The sequence below is a fragment of the Podarcis gaigeae genome (assembly GCF_964106915.1).
Source record: "Podarcis gaigeae genome assembly, chromosome: 9".
Lineage (NCBI taxonomy): Eukaryota > Metazoa > Chordata > Lepidosauria > Squamata > Lacertidae > Podarcis > Podarcis gaigeae.
Genome location: NC_139685.1, coordinates 38,753,155 through 38,776,409, shown reverse-complemented (window position 1 = coordinate 38,776,409; position 23,255 = coordinate 38,753,155). Strand labels below are relative to the sequence as shown.

The 23,255-nt window shown below is 41.1% G+C and overlaps 1 protein-coding gene across 1 annotated transcript; it reads right to left on the bottom strand.

The window, feature by feature from the left end:
* Nucleotides 1–266: 266 nt before the first annotated feature.
* GASK1B (golgi associated kinase 1B) lies at nucleotides 267–22,479 on the bottom strand. Its single transcript, XM_083755864.1, has 5 exons — nucleotides 21,908–22,479; nucleotides 19,770–21,091; nucleotides 7,279–7,493; nucleotides 3,913–4,139; nucleotides 267–3,358 (listed from the first exon to the last, which is right to left on the bottom strand). The coding sequence occupies exons 2-5, from the start codon at nucleotides 20,737–20,739 to the stop codon at nucleotides 3,151–3,153; spliced, it is 1,620 nt and encodes a 539-aa protein (XP_083611990.1). The 5' UTR covers nucleotides 20,740–21,091; nucleotides 21,908–22,479; the 3' UTR covers nucleotides 267–3,150.
* Nucleotides 22,480–23,255: the final 776 nt, after the last annotated feature.

The window sequence follows — 23,255 nt, the reverse complement described above, 5'->3', positions numbered from 1 at the left end:
AAGATTAGCTTTGAACCTAAATATGTTTGGAAGAGCAAGCACAGAAAAACCCAGAGGATATATTTAAAGGCAAGATATTGGCAACCATTACAAGTCAAATGAATAAACAACTAAAAATATGTCCATCAAACAAGGTTTCATAATCTATCTTGGGTTGTTTTTCTAAGCTAAGCTTATTCAAGTTTAAAAATAAATTAGCGACCTGTGCTTTTCAATAGAGTTAATATAATTACTTCAAAGCATCCAATATTTATAAAGCTGTGAAATACTGTTTTTAATGTTTTATTTTTTTTACCAAGACAACAGCAGAGACATTTTTAAAAATCCTCTTATAAAACCAAAAATATATTTAACATCAGCAGTGCAAGTGAAATATGCTAATGCTGCAAAAATATACATAAATTCAAAGCACAAACATAGATGGAATCAACTGCAAAGTTGTCACCAACAACACAATCCACATTACTCTGTATTAATATTCTAGTGAGTCTTGCTAATATTTCAAATACATGTTTGCTTGGTTTTTACTTTCCTTATTTAATTTCTATACATGTGTTCTTCTATCTTTAGACTAATTTCAGCAGAAGGATAGAGTTGCCTGCTCTCAATACATTTCATCTTCTACAGTAATGTTTGCCAGCAAGAGTTTCATTAAAATTTCATTATACTGCTGGTCTAATACAATGTATTTTAAAAGGACAGTGCACATTCAGGTCAGGTTCCATGTTGACCACAAAGAAAAGTCCCAGAAAGTTCAGAGTCTGATTATAATTTCTGGTGTCTGCCAGTTCAGACATAAGAAGGGGCTATTTCTTATCAAGCCTTGTCTCCTTGGGTAGACTGTTTGTGAGCATGGAGGAATGAACACTCATCTCTCCAGTATATGCAAAGACTCCTAGCACCAAGTGTGCAAAAAGAATTTATTCATAAGTCTCTATTAAACTGGATGGGAAAGATTGGGGGCTGTGTTTCGTGTGTGTAATGCTGAGCTCCAAATTGGAGCATTTCTCCTTAATGTAATAAACAACAACAATAACAATGAACACAGTTTTGTAAATACGGTAAGTGGGCACTGCAATAGGGATCTGAACAGACCTGTTTTATCATTTGCAGCAAGAGAAAGCAAGGGATTCCTTAGCGTGAGAACAGCCAGCAAACATCCCTAGATTTTATAATTATGAAAATATCCAGAGTTGTTTAAATGTTGGCATTTCACCCAATATTTTTCTTGAATATTTCTCCCACACAAAAGAGCTTGGATTCCTTGCTACTCCCATTGCTTCAGACTAGTCTGGAATGTGAGAATATGTCTGATCCCATGTGCCCATAAATGGAAAGTAGCCTGATAAAGATTCTTACAAAATACGTGACTGAAACAAGTGTACGCTGCTCCGTGTTTGCTTGGAAAAGCTTTGTTTCATAGTTCATTTTGTCCCATTTCCCAGGCTGGAATAAAAGCCTGCTGCTTAATTTAGCTGTCACCCTTGCCCCAGCAGTTATGGTGAGCAGGGAAAAAAATGTAATAGCATGTAAATGCCTGTGGCGAGTGCTTGTTTGGCACAAGCCACAGTTGGGGAAACGGGCACACAAAACACAGGGCTGGATTTATGGATACAAAAAAGGGCTGTTTTCTTTCAGGGACAAACACAGGCCATCATAATATGAGCTATTCAATCATTTATATTCGGCATGCCGCCATCATGCATGTGTATAATTAGATACAGGAGTGATTGCAATCTCTCATACAAAGAACAACAGGGGAGAAGCTCCTTTGAGAACTTATACTGCAGTGGTGTTGTGGCCTGGGTGGTGGGGTTGGTTTTATGTTTTCCGTTGATGCAGTTGACTCCCTTTCCAGCCAAGCCCTTCTGTCATTTGCAACTGAATGAATAAAGGGCAACCACCTGAGAATGAGATTCTGTACGACCTGAAACCTATGACCCAGAGACTTAGGTTGGTTAATCCATACTCTAAAACACACTCATCAAACTATACATTTCAGGATTCTTTGGTGTGACACAGAACAATGCAGCTGGTCACTATGAAGCTATACAAATACTAAACACTCTTGGGGCAGACTCTATCTCCAGGATGCTAGAGGTGCATTTGCCTCCATCCCATCATGAGTTCAAAGCCTATATGCTAACAATGAGATCGAAAAAACAGAACACAATGCTTTATGCCAAGCTTCCATACTAGTGACAATACCGGTATTCATGTCCCTTTTAATTATGTTTTTATCAGTATTCTTAAAAATATATTAACTGGAAGGAATGTCTTCAAAGTCATGTTTTATGATATCATAGAATACTCAAGAACTAAAATTACAATTGTCAGTATTTTACATACTGAAAACCTGATTTCATTGGTTAAACAGCTAAACAAAGGTAGACGGTTCTCTGCAGAATTTTTGAACAATGATTGACAGATTGTAGACAAGTTCTAAAAAGAACCTCAAAAGCAAGTATGTAACATAACCATGAAACATCTGCTTAGTTCAATTGATAACATATTTCCTTATTTTTTAAAAAACTAAATATAAAATATCATACTCCTAATTCCAAGAACACTGAATTTGGTCTTTTTACTAAACAATACTTGACACATACAGAAATATCACCAGCAGTTGGGATCTGCGATTTTTGTTGGAAAGAAACAGAAAAATCCTTCTATAAATGTTTTTCTGAAGCTAGTCTGCAGCGATCCTAAAAACCACTTTTTTTAGAACAGTCCCATTGAAATAAGTAGTCTAAGAGGGTTTTTTTTCCTAAAGTGAGCAACATCTATTGAAATCAAATAAATGGTGAAACTTCTACCATATACTATTGGTGTCCAAAGTAGAAACAAAAATAGATATATGTATGGTTTATAAAGCAAGTGATTTGGGATGCTTACATCTCAGGCTCCTTTAGAGAATACCTATTTTAAAAATGTTTGAACATTTATTTATGTGTGCTTTATAAATTAAAAGTATTGTCAACAAGTTCCACATCAGATGTGCCTGTCTGAGTTTCTTATTTAATGAAACTCTGTGACCCTTTCATTAGAACTAGTTTTTTTCCTCATTCCCCCATTCAGCACAATCTTATGTGTATTTACTTAGAAGCAAGTCCTTCTTATTCCCATGTAAGTGTGCACAGGACTGAGCCTTCATTCATTCATTGGCAGTACTTTTGCCCCATGGGCATTAATGTAAGTAAGAAGAATTTTGGCCCTCTGTTCAATCACATCAATTAATTTATCAATGCCTTGACGACCACCTTGGCTTTCCCAAAAAATTCTGTCAAGGAACAAAGACTGTAGAATCTTCTCTCGCAAACGCTGGCTTTTCAGCACCGAGACTGCCGATTCAGGGAACCTGCAAGTAAACAAACAAGTCAGCGCTGATCAAATTTCACAGGAACGCTTTTTGTCAATGATTTAAGCCTTTCCTATTTTTATACATCATTACTTCACTTGTAGTAAATGTAAAAGAGGCAAGGTGAATTCAGTCCTCCCCAAAACAAGTATGTCAAGTGAGAAGCAAAAAGCAGGTAGCAAGAGTGGTGAGACCAGTGAAAGGCCTGAAGATTCAAGAAGCAGAGTTGGAACAGGAACAGCAAAGAGCAATATTTGTGAGATCTACATGTAATATGCTATGCATATAGGTAGGTAGGCATGAAGAGGAAAGGGCAGTGATTAATCAAAGTGTAGTGAGATACATCAAGGTCAAGAGCCCACAATCATCCACATGGAAAGGGATAATGCTTAGAGTCCACATCACTGAACTTAACCCCAGTGTTCTTACAGGTCCCCAGCCGTGTTGCTTGATGCCAATGTATGGCCAGAGAGGCCTAGAGATCTGCATTCAGCCTTTAGCTGGCCAGGAAGCTCCCCACCCTATACACATTGCTGGTATATTATAGAACTTACTCATTTATGCCTTGTAATATTTTGAAATCCAGATTGTCTTCACTTCTGTCAAAGTAACCTTTATTATCTATAAAGACCAAATGCCTTGGATCATCTTTTCTCTGGATAATGTGTGTCAAATCAACACTATCCTGGTCATCACAATTCAGGTTCAATCCTTTCTGGACACAGGAATCTTCTTTGCGTGGTTTGAACCCACAGCAGTTCTTGTCCAAGCGATGGTAGATCTGAAAATGAATTCAGGTAAATCATCAAGATGCAATCATATGAAAACATCCACCAGGTTTATGGGATGCCACCAAAGCACATGTGAACGTGAGGCATCACAACTGTTCATCAGCTTTAGAAATCAATTAAAATCCTTAATTCATACAGAGCTGCTGCTCCCTGACTCCCCTGGAGAGTTGCTTTCCAGGCTTGAGAAGAGTCAGCTACATGTACCATTTCTCTGACTCTGTAGAGGAGCTGTTTCACATGTTACAGGAAAAAAATAGACCCTAGCATTCCCAAAACCTTATTAACATTTGAAGACAAGACAGGCATACACAAATGTATAGGAAACTTGTACTTGACTAGAGTTGACCTAAACTAGAGTTGACTAGACCTAGAGTTGTGACACTCATATTCCTAGCACACATGCATGTGGCCTGCAAAAAAGAAAAGTTTCCTGAAATATGTTTCGCTCAGCTCTTATAATATATGGCAGGTGGTCTACAGGATACCTATATATTCCATACTCAGCATGATTGCTTCTGCATGTGCAATTTTTGGCATGTTCATGTTTGTTATTCATCATTCCTTCTTGGCAAGGATCTATTTGTTTGGGCCCAATCCAGCCACTTAGGTACAGTTGCATGCTTACAACACTCTCCTCCAAAGAGCTGCCTATTTGTGTATGCCCGGAATGTCAACCAAAGGGGAAGAGGTCGGTGGAAATCAGCTCCCATTCACAAGAGTATGTGGGAAGAGAGTGAGGAGGATACAAAGGGAGACTAGATCATGTTGCAAGTTGTGCAGCATTAATAGTAGCAGTACCATCTGACCAAATAGCAATTTACCATTCTGAAATGTTGTGCTACTTGTGTCATTAATTTCCTCTGAATTATTATTAATAATAAAATGATGATTTATATCTCGCCCATCTGGCTGGGTTTCCCCAGCTACTCTGGGTGGCTTATAACATATATAAAAACACAACAAAACATCAAACATTTAAAAACGAAATATCCTACACAAGCAACAAGGTAAAAGTATAGGTAAAGGGACCCCTGACCATTAGGTCCAGTCGTGGCTGACTCTGGGGTTGCAGCGCTCATCTCGCTTTATTGGACGAGGGAGCCGGCTAGCATGACTAAGCTGCTACAGGCGAACCAGAGCAGCGCACGGAAACGCCGTTTACCTTCCCACTAGAGTGGTACCTATTTATCTACTTGCACTTTGACATGTTTGGAACTGCTAGGTTGGCAGGAGCAGGGATCGAGCAACGGGAGCTCACTCCATTGCTGGGATTCAAAACGCCAATCTTCTGATCGGCAAGTCCTAAGCCCTGTGGTTTAACCCACAGCGCCACCCACGTCCCTTGTCAAACAAGGAACAATCAAACCAATAAATCAATAAATCAATAGAAACCAACAACAACAATAAACAGTTTCGTTATACCCAAATTAAAATATCCGCCAACCCCAAATAAACATTTAACCAACACTAACCCAACAAAAATAAAACAGAGGAACCAAAATTAGTACAGTTTAAAACATTTTAGCCAGTTGCTCCAACCCAAGAGTTGTTCCAGCAATCTCCCAGTGGCCTCCTAGGAGCCTCTTTTAACTCTTCAAGGTGAGTCTGGGCTCTGCCCCCTAAGCCAGGTGGAAATGGGCTTTGCAGCAGGGAGCAGGCCTTTCTTCCAGCACTCGCTTCCTTAAATTTCTGTGTGGTAAACTCAGCATGTGCTCTTCCCCAAACATAAATCCATATTCTGTGTCCTTTCATCTTCCTATGGCTGCTTCAGTTTACCAACACACTCCAGCTTCTATTTCTAAATAATGATAATGGTGCCATGCTTTCTGCTAAGCTGCAGTGTTTACGCTACAGGCCCTAAATTTCAAAGTTAATGTGGCTTAAATGCGGTTCCCTAGAGAGAAGACCATTTACTATATACTCCATTACTGAGAGAAATATTAATGGTTCCACATGAACACATTGAGACTGCTACAGTCTCTATGCTATTCTTGTATGGCTATTGCTATGTTTAGTATCCGTACAATAAATACCATCACTTTCTATTGGGTGCCAAGCATGACATACCCAGGGATATACTGAGAGACATTAGACGTGACAATCTATTTTTAGTTTAGAAATCAATGTCCTGTAATAGCCATACCTATAGTGTTTGCATATGAATTACACTTAAATACTGTATGTACTACCTACGTGCCATTATGAAAACTGGCAACTCAATGATTTCTGCAATTTACAAGTGTGCAGAAAGCTGAATTGTTTTAGAAATCAAAGGGCAATTTATACATGTAACTAGAAGTTACAGACAACCAGAACCTTCTCCTGGATTTGCACCAATGGAATGACTGAAAGCTGCATGTGTAGAAACGGAACTCTAATAGTGCCCTGTTGCCAGCATCACATGCTCTGGATAGTATATTTATTTAAGAATAACTAACCAAGCCTATTTCATGTTTCTCCTTGTAGTAATAAGTAATGATAGAATTAAACATTGCCTCCCATTATATGGGTTGGAGCTATGACTCCACCCTTTAGCTTGTTCTCCTGGTTGCTTTCATTTCCCCATGCAGTTGTGTGTTAAACTGTTCATCCATAAACAGCCTCCTATTCTGGGCTTACAAAGTGAGGAATCTTACCTTGTAAGAACTTAGATGAATGAGATGAATAAGGTGACTCCCCTACATGGCCATTATTTGATCAGGGGCAGGGAAGGAGATCCTCTGTGGATCATGGTAAAACTCTGAGAATTTCAAGCTCCAGACAGTTTCATAATGATGTGCTTGAACTGCCAAACTTGTAACCTAACATTGCTACTTCTGCCCTAGTCAGGAACACAAAGACTTTGCAGTTCTTAAGAGTAAAGAATTGACACAAATGGACCAGAATTTCCTCAGTTATTTCTAAAGTCAGTGAGTTATAATGGAAGGGCTAGGACATGTTAACCATTTGCCTTCTGGGTAAGAATTCTCTATCATACTTAGTTTTGACTTCTAATTTCTGTAACACTTTTGCATTGCAAGTTCCAAATGTGGTTCCTTTACCACTAGAATTTTTTTTATAAATAGTTTATTCAATAAAATGTGTTGCTATAATTAATCCTGTATACTGGCAATGTCCCATTTGCCTTACCTGTAAAAGAAAATCAAGTAGTGCCATCTTGGACCACTCATAGTGATGTATATCTGTACATCCCCACTCTGTTTTGGGTACTTTGCCATTTTGCCAACACTTTTGCTTTAATTGTTGCTTGTAAGCCCCCCATGTTAGCTTCAATGACGAGTGTGTCTCATTATCGGTCTGAGCCAAGGAGGTATCCCAAAGAATAATAGGACATGGTTGATCATCTAACAAGAAAAAAATAAAAAGACCAAACAAAACCATTAATGTACTTAAGATTTGCATTTTTCAAGCCTTGATCATTCTGTAGGCATTTCATAAAATCACAGTAGTTTTCCACACATGTTTTTTAAAGAGGTATTTTAAAGATGTGGTAGGATGAATAAGAAATCAGCAATGATTTGACTTCCTTTGGTTAATGTGATCATACTCCACATGTAAAGGAAGCCACCACAGGAAATGAAGAACCCTGGACATTATAATTATCATCATTGTCTGAGAATAACTGCTGACTTTATGCTACAAACCAATCCATCCTTATGAGAAGATATATTAAATAGATTAGAAGTGGTTTGGCAGATCAGCAGCTGATGTAAATCTCTGTAGCACATTCAATTTCAACAAAGCAATATTCGTTTATGAGAGCGTAGTCATTAAATGATATATGCATGAGCAAGCCATGAATTCCATCTTATAACAAATAGATTTATAGCCTCATCTTTACCACTCTGGGGGTTTTTCCCCTCTTTAGCAATGTATGATTTTGTAACTACAATATCTTAAGAGAGACAGGATGTATAAAATATATGTGGCCGAATCACTCCCAAAGGTAAACCTACAATGAGATTGTTCAGGCTATCCAAGATAAAAGCTGGGCAACTCTTAGCACATGGCATAGAGTGCTTTCATGCATTCTTGGTGCATGGTGCATATGTTATACAGCACACATTTGAAAGCATATGTTTTAAAATCTTAGCTCTGCATTTGGAAGCAGAGGTGACTATGCCTAGTTCTCAAGATCATACGAAACATGAAGTGGTGGGTGTCTGTTTCCCCCCTCCCATAGAATTCAAGAGGTACCCAAGGGCCAGACTGGACATAGTTTGTGACATGATCCCTGACAGTGTTCAGATGAGGATGAGGTTCAAGCCACTTTTCCCAGCGCAGGACTTGCAGTAACTTCTCCTATGCCCTCCCAACCAAAGGATATGGCCCCTACCTCTTTCCTTGGACTCAGAAAACCATCTTGAACAGTTCCTCTGTTTCCTAGAGTCTAGGACACTCACCATGCAAAAGTCAAAGGATACAACATCAGGCAAAGGCCCTTTAAGGAAAACAGCTGGCTTCAGATGGTGCCCTGTTGGAGCAACATCTTTCATAGCTCAGTTAGCAAGGCCCATTAGGAGCTGTCCAGGGTCCTGATTCTTGCTGACTGGTACCTTGCCCAACTAGATTTGACCAGCCTTGACCATGCCTGATCTGACCTTCCTGAAAGAAACTTAATTTGATTAGACCCTTCCAACTTCCCACATGAGGATGAAACCCTGAGGACAACGGATAAATCTGGTCCAATATAACAGTTTTGTCTTAAAGCAATAAGCCAGCTAGGGAACCCTCAAGCTGGATTGGAGCTGTGATGTGGGGAGAGGGGGGATTAAACCCGTTACCCCCACTGTGGTCCCAGTTGGAACTGGATGCCCGCCACACCATGTTTGCATTTTCTTACTATTGTGAACTGTAAGTGTGGTGCTGGTGGGCCCAGCCACACAAGAGCAAATGGCATCACAAACACTGAGGCCTTCCTTCCTTCCCTGCTGCCCAACCCCACTCTACCTTACATTCTCTCAGTCTCTTTCTCGAGGCATTTGTCTCTCCCTCCTGCCTACTTCTGCTATGGAAAGGAAGAAAAGCATTTGGAACAAAGGACTATAGGTAGCCAGCTGTGAGAGAAGGAAAGCATCAGCAAACCTCTCTCCCATTTCACTGTTAAAATGAGTCTTGCCCACCAACTTTCATTTTATATATGATCAGAACAGGGAATACTCCCTGTGAAAAACATTTCCCTGCACAAACAAGCCTAGGTGTGTGGGAGGAGGCTAGGCTGGAAGCTTTCTCTCCAGTTTTCAGGGAGGATTTGTATGTATAGAAGAGAATTCTCTCATATTAGCTTACACCAGCTTTCCAAAGTGGTTCAGCCATGGCACAGATTTCTGTTGGTTTATTTTCATTATTACATTTTTATCACACCTTTCCCTTTCCCCCAATCATGATATACAGCTTTCCCCTCCCTAGCGTTTTTCCCCAGCTGGGTCACATCAGGTATATGAATGGGCCTTTGTAATTAGGAGATTAAAGCAGGGTGGTGAGGAAGGGATTGCTCTGTCTAGTGATCAAAGTACATCCCCGTCTCCTCCCCCACTTTCTAGCCAAACCAGCCAGTATGTCTATAGTCACAGGTCATGGGGTGTTTTTCTCCCTGCAAATCAGAGAAGTACATGTCTTCCTTATTCCTCTCCTCTGTACATTGACCCAATCTTGCTTTACAAAAGCACATTTCTCATGTGAAGCCCTTCCTGTTTTCCTTTTTACTTGCTTCCTCCCATGGGCTCATGATGGGGAAGGGGGATAGAAGAGAGAGAGACAGAGATACAAAAGTTTTGTCTTGAACAAATGTGAAAACTTGCCATTTTGAAAGAACAAAATGCAACTAAGGTGAATCAGAGGAAATGTGTGTGATTCACAGGAAACAGACCTAGCAAACATCAATCATCCCAAACAGTGCTATCTGCAATGTGCTCCGCCAAAACAGACTCAACTGAAACAAACAGACCTTGTCCAAAGAAATACAGGAGGGGCAAAGCTGGAAGACATTGAGCGTCACATTATAATGTGAATAAAATGAACAGAAAAATAATTTCTTCTGCAGCCCATCCTAATGGAAATCTTTAGCCATACTGCAATACATTTCCTACTGATTAAGAGTTCCTCTAGGTCTTTTTATTGTACATCCATGATTCTTTGTGCTCATGATGTTACCAGCGTAGTCATATGTGATGCTGCTTTCAATACTGCAAAAGTTTTGGTGTAGCCACACTGTTTCATCTCCTATCAGTGCATATCCTGCAACTTTCTGCTAAGCACCCCATAACATTTTATACACAAAAATATTCCTTTATTTTTGTCCTGCTTTCATTGCACTACAGTTCCTCTGGGCAGCAATAATGAGGCAGCACTGGGGAAGAATTGCAAATGAAAGCAGAATAAATCCACCATTATTTCACTATTATTGTGTCAAGAGCAAGTTGAAGAAGACTCTCAAAATAAAACACCTGTCTGGAGGGGCCCTAAGTCACAGCTACATTAAAGGATCCCTCAAGTGAACAAGGAATCCCCTCAGCAAAAACGGCAAATATAAATGTTTAGCTAAATGACCCAACAGCTCACATAGCAGATCTACCAGCCAATGTGACTGAAAGGCCATGTCTCACACCTCAAAGAATGTCATCTATTTTATTTAGCCTCAGCTGATATAATATAAACCTTGAGCTAGAAGCAGAAGCCATTAAGCTTCCACACACATAGACCAGTTCTCCCAGCAAGCAGACTCCATTAGCATCCAGCCACACTGTAAGTGAGGAATGAAAAGGAAATGGCAACTCTGTGGCCTGCTGTTTTGAGATGCCCCAGGATTGGGTAGGAAAACCTATTACTGCAGCCATGGGAATGCTTGTTCTGCACTGAACCTGGAACCTCTAGCCAACCTCCCATCATCCCACCATTTTGACTCTCCATTTCTATTAGCAAAACCATGCAGCATATGGATCACAGAGCTCCTAGGAACATAGGAAGAAGCTGCCTTATACTGAGTCAGTCATTGGTCCACCTAGCTCAGTATTGTCTACGCCAACTAGCAGTGACTCACACAGTGACACGTAGGATTTCTCATCCCTACCCAATGCCAGGGATTGAAGCTGGGGCCATCTGCACAACAGATGATCTAACTCTTGTCCTGTAAGTAGCTGAGCAAGAAAGAAAACTATGGAGAGAAGGAGGGGAGAGAAGGAGGGGAGGGGGAGGGAGAGGGAGAGGGAGAGGGAGAGGGAGAGGGAGAGAGCACAATGCAGAATCACTAGCTTGGTGATAAACACAGCATTGCTGACATACCAGCTATTTTTACCTAACTTGGTTTCCATCTCCATAGCAACTTAGTGCCTCGCCTACACTAATGTATCCTCCAGATTTCCTAATGTAAGAATTGCACTTTTGTTACATTCTGCTACATAGTCAGAACATGAAAAAATCACCTTAGAGAACTCTTGCCTGGCTCTTTTCCCTTAAAGGCTTTAATTCCCTTAAAGGCTTTTCCCTTAAAGCCATGTTCTCTTCTGCAGGTTCAGTCACCTGGTTCTTCAAACACAAGATTCATTAAACCACAGACTATAAAACCTCCAAAGGATTCAGAACTAAAGTTGCTCTCAGAGGTCCATGCATGCACTTGTAAAGGATGGCAATGCATCAGTAAGATTTTGGGAGTGGCCTAAGCAAAGTAAAAAGGCAAGAGGAACCGAAAAGCCCTTGCCAAAACCCCAGAGTTGCTGCCATAGACATTTCCATTGTAAAACTATAACAGTATCCCTCACATCCCCTGTTACGTTCGCAGGCAGGGAACGACATAAACTGTAGCCTTTCTGTAGCTAGCTATACATTCAAAAATTACTTCTTCTGTAATAGTAGACCCCCGCCTTCCCTTGCATCTGGACACATTAAAAAAAATTGCAGCTGAGAAACAGTCACTGATACAGACAGCCATCTCCCAGGATATCATTCCTAGACTTGCAAGTCTATGCAAGTACAAATGGGGACATGAATCAAGGGTGCCATATTGACTTCTTCAGTTACTGCAGAGTGTAATACCACTTGCATGGCAAATGTGAATCACAGGATGTTGGCTGCATATTCTGGAGCTGGAAAGGGGAAATTCTGTGAAGTTCAGACTAACAAACAAAGGGCATGGGAAATCTGTCGTACAAAGCAGGTTTTCCAACTTAAGGAGGAGTAATATTGTAACCCAGACCTGCACAATATTAAGACCCACCAAACTAAGCACAGCTCATTCACAATTCATGTATTGTGAAGGTTTATCAGAATCATGGCAGCTCACAATTTGGGATGGGAGAGAGATTCAATCCATTTGCATGTATAGATGAACCTACGTCATCAAGACTTTCAAATCAATATGCAAACTGAAACAGCCATCTTTGGAAATCAACACATACTGTCTCTGAATTTTGCAATGCAATTCTCATGCCAAGAAATATGTACAAAATGCAAATGCCAGAGTTAAGTATGCATACAAAAAGTATGTATTCATGAAAAACAGCGTTCAAATATGCACTATATAAGTGAAATTGTTTTGCAAACTTTTGTAGATTAGGCAAAATTGCACACAAAGATGTGCACTGTAGATTGGGAGAAAATTGCATCAAAATACTGATGAATTTTCATGCAGACTTAGTTTTTAAAAAAATAAATAAATCACAAACTGATGTAGAAATATGGAGTGGGAAAATGAGAAACAGAAATACTGAAATTGACAGATTCACCCATCCCTTGTCACAATACAAGGCTAGCCAGCCCAAGACATGCAGGAGGGGAAAAATAATCACCAATATGACCTATAGCTTGTACTGTGGGGTAAACAAATATAAGAATATAAGAAGAGCCCAGCTGGATCAGATCAAAAGCCCATATAATTCCATATCCTAGTCAACCAGTAGCCAACCAGATGCCTAAGGGAAGCTTGCAAGCAGGGCTGAGTGAAATAGCATTCTCCCCACTTGTGACTCCCAGCAATTGGCATTCACAAACATAATGCCTCTCATAGTGAAGGGAGAACATAGCCATTGTGGCTAGTAGTCACTGATAGCCCTATCCTCCACTGATTTGTCCAATACACTTTTAAAGCTATCCAAGTTGGTGCCATCATTACATCTTGTGGATGCAAATTCCATTGTGATGCCGTGCGGAGTGTGAAGCAGTACAGTGGTACCTCGGGTTAAGTACTTAATTTCTTCCGGAGGTCCGTTCTTAACCTGAAACTGTTCTTAACCTGAAGCACCACTTTAGCTAATGTGGCCTTCTGCTGCCACCGCATCGCCGGAGCACGATTTCTGTTCTCATCCTGAAGCAAAGTTCTTAGCCTGAGGTACTATTTCTGGGTTAGCGGAGTCTGTAACCTGAAGCGTATGTAACCTGAAGCATATGTAACCTGAGGTACCACTGTACTGTCTCTTGTCTGTCCTGAATCTTCCAACATTCAGCTTCACTGCATGCCCTCAGGGTCTAGTATTGTGGAAGAGGGAGGGAAAACGTCTCCCTATCCATTTTCTCTACACCATGCGCAACCTTCCACACTTCTATCATTTCCTTCCTTACTCGTCTTTTTTTCTGAACTAAAAACCCAGGAGAAGCCAAGGTGGGACTCTCCAGATATTGTTGGACTCCCAGCCTGCATGATCACTGGTCAGGGATGAGGAGAGACTGTCTCCAATAGCATCTAGAGAGTGCCATGTTGGTTACCCCTGTTGTAACCATTCCTCAGAGAGTGGTTCCAGTCTCTTGATCAATTTGGTTCCTCTCTTTTGAACCTTTTCCAGTTCTACAACATCCTTTTTGAGGTAAAGTGACCAGAATAGTACACACAGTATTACAGCACTTAAAAAAACAACAACACATCTACCTCAATCTTCCTTCCTATTGTTTGATGTATTATAGTATTATAGTATTATAGTATTTTAATATTTTTTTGGAAGCTGCCCAGAGTGGCTGGGGAAGCCCAGCCAGATGGGTGGGGTATAAATATATTATTATTATTATTATTATTATTATTATTATTATTATTATTATTCCTTTGGCCCCTGGTAATTACCGTATGTTAAATATCAGGATATGAAAGCAAGCTGTGAACAAATGTGGTTAAATCTGATCCAGGACAGGTTTTCTCCTTGTCCTTTGCCCAAACATTAATCATAATGATGACGTCCAATTTTAAGCGGGGGGGGGGGGGGGACAGCATCGTAAACACGTTGCTTGCAGGCTGCTGCTTCTTTTTTTAAAGGCGGCACTCTGACTACGCTTATCAGCATGTGGAGATCGCTAGAGTAACATGGTAAATGGAATCAATGGAGCTTTCCCTTCTGTCTGGGCCAAGTTCCCAGCCTCTGTTGGTACAAGACCAATTACGGAGTGAGCAAACACAATGAGGCTAAAAGTCAGTCAGATGCTCTTTCATACTAAGTATATTTCAGATGAAGGGAACTCTGAATATGAGCTCGTTCCTTAGCTAGCATTGCTGCGATACTTTTGCCAGCAACAACAAGGGTTAAAGTTCTGCTTCTCACTCGTCTACAGAGGACGTGAACAGAGGCAATGTTTCTAAGACAGCTTAAGATGTTTTGTTAGCCCTCGTCCAACAGGGCTTGTTCACCTGTTACGCTGAACACAGATGGAAAGCTGATTCTACACACATACAAGTGTTTGTGTGACAGAAGGTACATGTGGTGATTTGCAGAGCTCAGTTGCTATGTATGCAGACTGGACAGTCATTGAACATTAACGAGTAGATAACTGTCCATGAGTACAGCTAAACTAGTAGGTACATAAGATAGTACATTTGTCCAGTGGCATAGCGTGGGGGGTGCAGGGGAGGCCGGCCGCACCGGGCAGAACATCTGGGGTTAGGGTTAGGGGGTGCAAAACCACGGGTTAGGGGGCGCAAATCCACGGGTTAGGGGGTGCAAATTACTTCCCTTGCCCCGGGTGCTGACAACCCACACTACGCCACTGCATTTGTCAAGCGTGATGTGTGAACATCCCTACAGCCAACTCTCTTCACAGGTTCAAAACCCTGCACAGCGCATTTGACTAGAGAGGATCACAAGGCAAGAGGATCTAGTGTGGCAATGAAGACTGCCATAGTTAATACCTTCCAATCTGAAAGTAATCACAGCTTGGAGCAAAACCTGCTGTTGAGCAAGTGGATGGCTCTTCTACTCATTAATGGTGGCACTCAATTTCTGCCACTCTCCCTACCCCACGAAGTGCTACATCCCATACTGTCCCCCCAGAGTTCCCAATTATTAAGGAATGGAATTCAGGAATAGGGCCACGGGGTACTGCAGAGAAAGAGGAACTTGCTTGTAATTCCTTTGGACCCAAGCTATTAGCTATTCCCAACTCTTGCCACTAGCTGTTTTTTTCTGACAACATTTGTGTTTCAACACCGCCAAAGAAACCTGCTTCTTCACCATTTCAGTGACTTGCTCTGTTTGTGAATAAAGAGACCTTTGCCAAATCAAGTCCATGTTGCAAACATAGAGCTATAAATAATAAAATACTCTGCATGTCAGGAATCCAATTCTGCCTTGACATTCCTGCCGTACAGCTTATTTTATTATTTGCTTTTAATTCCCCCATGTTAATTCCACTTTTCCACCCAAGTGGCCCTCAGGATGGCTTCCCTCACATTTACACACCCCATAGTTTCCCCCACACATCCATCATTTCCCTGATTATTCATTTCACCATTAATAGAAAGCCCTCCTTTAGAGTGGAATATTTTCCTTCCTTACAAATGAGTGGCTCTGCTAAGTAAAAGCATCAAACCTGAGTGCTGGAATAGACCTGGGGAGAAGCAAGTTCAGACTTCTATTCAGTTTGACACTCCTTAGGTAACCTCTGGACAGCCCCTGTCTCTCAACCTAATCCAGCACCCACAGGTTGCTGTGAGGAAGCAGCAAGATAAAAGACAATATATAATATATAAAAACTCCTGCTTTCATATTTCCTCAGGCTGAGATCCAGAGAACCATGTGACTAGTTCTGTTCATCTAAGGTTTGGACATTTTTATAACAACGAAAACAATTTCCCCCATGCACTCTCTTCTTTTAAAATGTAGAGGTTTGGGGGCAGCCAGCCAACCAACCAACCAACCAACCAACCAACCAACCAAATAAAGCCCCAAAGAGATCTTTGACTCCTGGACCTATTCCACCCAAAGTATACATATATTAGAAACCTTTATTCTTATCTTTGCCACTGCTCACAATCCAGGCTCAGCAAACACAGATGGCTGAGGAACTGAATCTATGCACTTGCTGCAAGTTTGTCTCCCTTAATATATACCTATTTGTTCATCCTCCTCCACTGCCCCACCCCCCACCCCCTCTTGGCATGAAGGGCCTTCATTCAGCCAACATCACATGTGAGCTCAGGGACAAAAGCAGCAAGTTTGCAACTGACATTACGAATTATGGTTTGTTTGCTTTGCAAGTCAGAACTATGGGAGGCTTCCCTCTCTTGCAGCCCCCATGCCTTTATAAATTTTGATCTGTCAACAGTAATGAATCTTAGGGGGGAAAGTTGTCAGGAGTCAGCTTTCCCTTCTAATAATGCAGACGTGTCACAGAACAATGTGAATTAATTCTCTTGATTTAGAAAGGTTCACAATTCATTTGGGCAACTGCAAACAGAGTGCATTTTGTTAGGCTGTCAAATGTGAAAGGGACTTCAGGCAGGAGAGGGGTAAGGGGGGAGCAAGGGGGGAATGCAAGTGAAAGTTGCTTTATATGAGCTTCCTAAGTGCATCTCTGAAAAAAGGCTTCCACCAAATGAATGACAGCTTTGAGGAGCTTATTTTGTGAGATGTTAACATGGCAGCAAATTTGTCTTTATATATCACATCGGTGCTGAGGCAGGCTGAAACGGAGACATCGTGTGGAGATGTCAGCCCCAAAGCTGGATTTCAACAGACAGAGAAAGTCACTGGGTACAAATGTTTCAAATGGAAATACATTTGCTGAATAAGAGAGAACTGAAGGGTCCAAATGAGAATTTACTGATTATCTCATGTGTTTGATTTTCTTGATTTCTATTTACTCATTTGTGGGGGGGGGGGGTTTGTAAATATTGCTTTTCTATCACAGAGATGTGGGGGTCCAAGAGAGCTTGGTGAATAAAGCTAATTGACAGCTCAATCCTACGCATACTCAGAAAGAAATCCCATTGAGTTCAGTGAGGCTTAGCGCCAGACTAAGTGAGTACAGGCTAAGGGACGCAGGTGGCACTGTGGGTAAAACCTCAGCGCCTAAGACTTGCCGATCGTATGGTCGGCGGTTCGAATCCCCATGGCGGGGTGAGCTCCCGTCGTTTGGTCCCAGCTCCTGCCCACCTAGCAGTTCGAAAGCACTCTTAAGTGCAAGTAGATAAATAGGTACCGCTTTATAGCGGGAAGGTAAACGGCGTTTCCGTGTGCTGCACTGGTGCTGGCTCGCCAGAGCAGCTTCATCATGCTGGCCACGTCACCCAGAAGTGTCTCTGGACAGCGCTGGCCCCCAGCCTCTTAAGCGAGATGGGCGCGCAACCCCAGAGTCGGTTACGACTGGCCTGTACAGGCAGGGGTACATTTACCTTTACCTTTAAATGAGTACAGGATTGCAGCCCAGGTTTGCCTCTGACCCCAAAATAACAATAGTCTATTTCCACTTCACCACAAAAGATTCTCCAACACAAAGCCTATTAGAGATCATTGGAAGAACTCCCATTCATTTGAGTGGGACTTGTGTTGAGTGGATAAAGTCCACAGTTACTATTGATGGTTAAAAGGGGATGCTTCAAATCCAGAACATTTCTGGGGAAAGTAGTGAGCTGTGGCTGTTCTGCATTCTGATCTCATCTGTAGCTAAGAAACTGCTTGTCGAGAAATAACCAAAATGAAAACTGGCTATTCACTTCCTCCTACTCATTGCATAACAACAGCTCTTCATGTCTGGAACATCACCAAGGACAGAACACGAGAATGAAAAAGGGAAAAAGAAAGAGAAATTCAGTCTGACAATCTAGAATAATAATGCAGACTGAAAGCAACGCTTCCTAACGTTAGGCTAAGAGCTGTCCACAAGGGGCCTGCAGTCAATCATCTGTGTGATCACACTGTCCAGGATCCCTAAAATGGATTACCTCATTCCTTCTGAAAGCTCTGCAGCAGTAAAAGCTCTCACTAAAAATAACATATGCATAATGTGGCTTCTATGCTCTGCTAACCTGAATATCTCTTGGAAGCAAGCAATGAAAGCACATCGCTGCTCCGAGAAATCTATTGACACTCTCGTAGGGTCTGCCACTGGCAAAGCTTACAAAATGTAGATAAACCAGAGACTGTTATTTTATCTGCTTTCTGCAGCCTGCTGCCAGTGAATTTTTATTTTATTTTTCCTTTACTCGTCTTTTAATGCTGGTAACAGATTTTGTATAAAATAAAGTAACGATTCCTCTAGGTCAAAATTAGAACATAAATAGCAAGCCTGCTTTAGCACTGATTCATTAAAATGCAGTATAAAATGATTCATTAAAATCCAGCTATCGCTACCGCACTGTGCTATATTACATTATTCTGACTGAAACTTCTGCCCAAGCCATAGTTTAGCGCAACTGTGGCCTATGAGACACATATACCAAGGTGGTTTTATTTTGGTCTTATTTTCATTTCATTTCCAGATTCGCCTAATATAAGAAGTCTTGAAGTTCAATGCCTAAAATATTCAGCATCTTCCCTTGGCACACTGAGAAATAAAAAAGAGTTAAAAGCAAAGTCATCGTTATTTTTTTTCATTGTTTGAATTCTGGGGACTTTGCTACTCCCCCCCCCCTTTTTATTTTTTATTTTCTCATTGACAGTAGGAATAGAGACTAGATAATGGCTGATTGTCCTCTAGTCTGCCTGTGACATAAAATGTCGGTGCTATGCATCTGTGATAACCAGTGGTGTTGGAAGAAATGTAGCTTTTATCACATTAAGGGCCCCACAGTTCACCTTAATCAATCTGAAGAACTGCCTGATGTTTCTTAAATTAAACTCGGGGCACAAACCACCAGGCACTGCTGTTTCACATCTTCCATTAAATCCACAAGTTTGCCCACAGAAGTTAACAGATATTGCACAGCTCCATCAGGGACACTATCTTTGGCTCATAAAGTTTTCTAGTATAAAAAACCAAAAACCAATCAAGTCCTCCTGTCCAAAACCCTGATGTGGTTTGCTATATCTGATGACAATTTCAAAGCTCTGCCACACTATCAATTTTCCCTTCTCATCACTTTCTGCAACTTTTATATTAACTATGGATAATGAATCTAAATAAAAATACTCACACCCTCTGCTTTACATTAATTACCATGCAAGCAAAATTGGAGTCTTCCCCCTCCCACATTTTATATACATGCTGATACCTGGAATATTTATACATTCCAAAGAGCGAAAGTTTATCTGGAAACCTGAAATCATTTTTTTCGCTTATCTGAAGGGTTTTCTGTTTATCTTTTGACTCTACTCTTCAAGGTATTTGTACTGCATTTATTTCTGGTTATTGAACACACATGCCCAATAGTTGGGCCGGGGCGGGGGTAGGAATGCCCTGGGTTCCTATCCATTATGTAAACCAATTACCTTGTACAAATTCTGATTTCCTGCTTACTGTAGGCAAGGTCCGGTTCAGCCCCAAGATCCTGTCCAAATGGAAGGCAAACACTTCACTCATGTCAAGAGGTCTCTTCATGAGGCCACAGTGCCCTTGGCTGCAAACACCTCCTTCGGCTGACCTGTTAACTGTAGCAGCCCCCTCAAGTACCAGAAGTACTCCATACTGAGAAGGTGCCTCTTGTATATTCTCTATTTTGGAATCCGCCAGATGACGCATACTTAAGATATCATCTTTGCTCAGCCAAGATGGTGGGCTTTCGCTGTACATCCTGATATTGCTCTCCAGAGGACTGGGCTGAACATTTGCTCCTCTGACCAGAGGACTCCAATGTCTCTTGTCTTTCTTGGGTGTTTCTTTCTCTTTGAACTTCTCCTGGTGCTCCCTTGCTCTCTCTGAGCCTGCTCCTGCTCTCCTCTTATTCATAGAATTATTAGTCCCATGAAGTGGCTTTTGGATTAAGCTCTTCTCCTGGCCAGCGACAACCAAAGGGTCCTTATTTTCATGGTGCAAAGGTACTGTTTGTTTCTTCCTTCGCTTGGGCTTCACAGTGCCTCGGATGTTGGCAGGTTTGCTGCGCTTGGACCGCAAGGTGATATATACCACATTGGGCAGTGCTGAAGTATCATTTGTTCCCATCTGGGGTCTTTCCAGATCAGAAAGCAACAAGGTGTCATCCAATGGGATTTCGAGGGAAAGAGTTTGGGCAGCATCTTGGAGATTCTGGGAATTTGCTTTCAGGGGTCTCACTCTGTGCTGTGGGACAATGTGACCTACTTGGCTGACAAGGAACCCCAGATATATCACAAAGGCTGTGCCCAACAACAAATTCCTTCTGGTTCTTGGGCACCTGCCACTCCAGAGTCTCAGCAACTGGGGTGCGCACAGAGAGCAAATGAACCAGTTTAAAATTTGGCATGTCTGATCCAGGTAGCTCATTTCTCCAGTGAATCAACATGATGAATGTAGCTTAGGAATTCACTGGTTGCCTGCTAGGATGGTGATGGTGATGATGCATGCCTTCTAAATTATCGGATTTCTCCTCCTCTTTTTCCAGCTTGTGTGTGTGTGTGTGTGTGTGGTGTACACACACACACTGGAAATGCCCAAGGAATGTGAATGTTCAGTTGTAATTAATCTGACAGGCTGCCCCAACAAGCTGTTAAAATCTTATCTGCCACCACAGAGGGTGTGAGTTTGTTTCAGAGAATGAATGGATTCGGCTGTGTAAACACAGTTAACTGAGTCACAGTAGGAAAAGTCTGGGAGTCCCTTCTGGGCTGGCACAGGGCTATAGAGGAGAGAATTATAAATACCATTTTATAGTCATCATCATTCGTGGAGCTATTTTTAAACCCATGTAAATCTTTATATTTTAAAGCTACAGCTAAGAGATATATATTTTGGGGTATATATTATATTCACACCAAAAGGAAAAAAGATATTAAAATGTCCCATATTATGTATATCAAATTAATAGAAACCCTTCCAAACACAGCACAAAATGAATTTATTATCTACAATAACTGAACATGTAATAACTGAACTGAACATGTAATAACGATTGTGAAAAGGAGACATCTTTCCGTGATTCAGTGAAATCAGAGTTTCCTCTTCCCATGCTAATGATAGGGAAGATGTTTTATAAAACCATTTTTGCCTCCTATAATTATGCTCAGATATTGCATTAGCTACCCTACCCTACCCCAATCAGGCATGCTTATATTATTTTATAATTCTCTTAGGCCTAACTTAAGCTAAACATACCCGCCAACTATTAAAATGCTTCCTGGCCCTGCGTTAAAGGTACATTGCTATTAATTGCATACATAAACGGTGTCTCCAAAAAATGGTCTGGATGTATTCACAAAACTATGCTACTGCAAATAACAATTGTAAGCTTATTGCAGCAGATTGGTGTGAGTGCTCGCAAGCCTTTATGTTTGTGCACACACACACACACACAAATCTAAGAGCAACAGTTATATTGATAATAAACAAATGTGTACAAGTCTTTATTACACAAGCACACACACACCCTGCAGTGGAACAAGAAATCACTTATGTTCAATTATAATAAGTTCATTATTTTGAAAAAGCATCTTACCTACACAGCTTGTCTCAGTCTTTGTCTAGTAAAACTTCTTTTAAAAACACAAAAGAAACTGTGCTGGTCCATGCAAAAAAAGAATTAAAAAATCCAAAATCCACAGTTGGGCAGTATCTTTCTTAGAACCATCCAAGCTGTCACAAAATAGGGAGCAAGCTTTCAAGTTATCCAAACCTGTATTTCTGTGTTCAAAGTCCTGAAACACACAAGTCATACATGACTCTACAGCTCATGTTTTGGAGATTTCACTGCAAACTCTACAGACCTTCAGAATGCTCTGACTGTACAGGGCAGTTGTTTCCAGATAACTGCTACACACTTACATGAACTTTTCGTCATTATTTTTTAAGCTATTTTAAATTCTGCATTGGAAAACCCCAGTGTGATGTCTTGTTTCCAAAAAGAACAGCGTTCTGTCTGTTTCTTTCTAACTCCTGGGAGCCCCCTAGTGCAAAAAACAGTTAAGAAATACCAAGCCTCTTTACTGAGAAGAAACATCTGGGAAATCTTGACAGTTTACAGCAGCACACCTCCGCACATCAAACTAGGCAGTCATTTCCACTGAACTGAGTGAGGCTAGCTGTGATTCATTCATTTTATTGGGCCATCAATGCCCCCAGAAGATTGTAATCAAAACGCATAAGACAGAAAGAGGCAAGAGGGAGGTGGTAGTGAGGGTCGCAAGGGAACAACATATGTTCAGTTCAGTTCAATCCAATCTAACTTTGAAGTTGGGCACTAAGGAATTAAGCCAAAGATGGGGTAACAGCAGCCGTCCAAGTGTTGTTAGACTCCATCAGCCCAAGCCAAGCAGGGATAAGTGCCAGGGATGATGGGAGTTGTAGTCTAGCAATGCATGCAGGGCTATAGGTTCCCCATCTGTGGGTTAAAACAACACCCCCCTGTTTGAGGAGAGTCTTGTAAGTTGCTGAGGCCCAGAGGAGGAGCCCACCCACCATGACATAGCCTTTTTATTACAGATGCTCCATAATGTTATACACAGCCCTGGGATCGTTTGATAAAGGGTGGTGTATATCTATATTGAATAATTAATAATAATAAACTGAACTGAGGAGGGAGTGCTGTCTGAACAGCCTCTAGTTGTGCTCTGAGGCACCTTGGCAGTTAAACTAGACTGTTGGTCTCTATGAAGAAAACCTGACTGAAGACATAAAATAAAATTCTTCAAACTGACAGGATTAATGATAGCAAACTGGTGAGGTATATTAACAACCTTGCATTAATCTTCTTAGCATATTTTTAATATTCCTCCCTGCTTGACAAAGTATTTCCTTTCCTAGTGAAAGATGCTCTGGAGGCTGCTTTAAAATGTCGATGACAAGAG

Excerpts from the sequence above, each read along its gene's own strand:
- GASK1B (XM_083755864.1), bottom strand. The coding sequence starts at position 20,739 with ATGAGCTACCTGGATCAGACATGCCAAATTTTAAACTGGTTCATTTGC. Across the intron at positions 7,494-19,769 it reads GAAATCAGAATTTGTACAAG|ATGATCAACCATGTCCTATT; the intron begins GTAATTGGTTTA and ends TTTTCTTGTTAG. Across the intron at positions 4,140-7,278 it reads TACTTGATTTTCTTTTACAG|ATCTACCATCGCTTGGACAA; the intron begins GTAAGGCAAATG and ends ATTCATTTTCAG.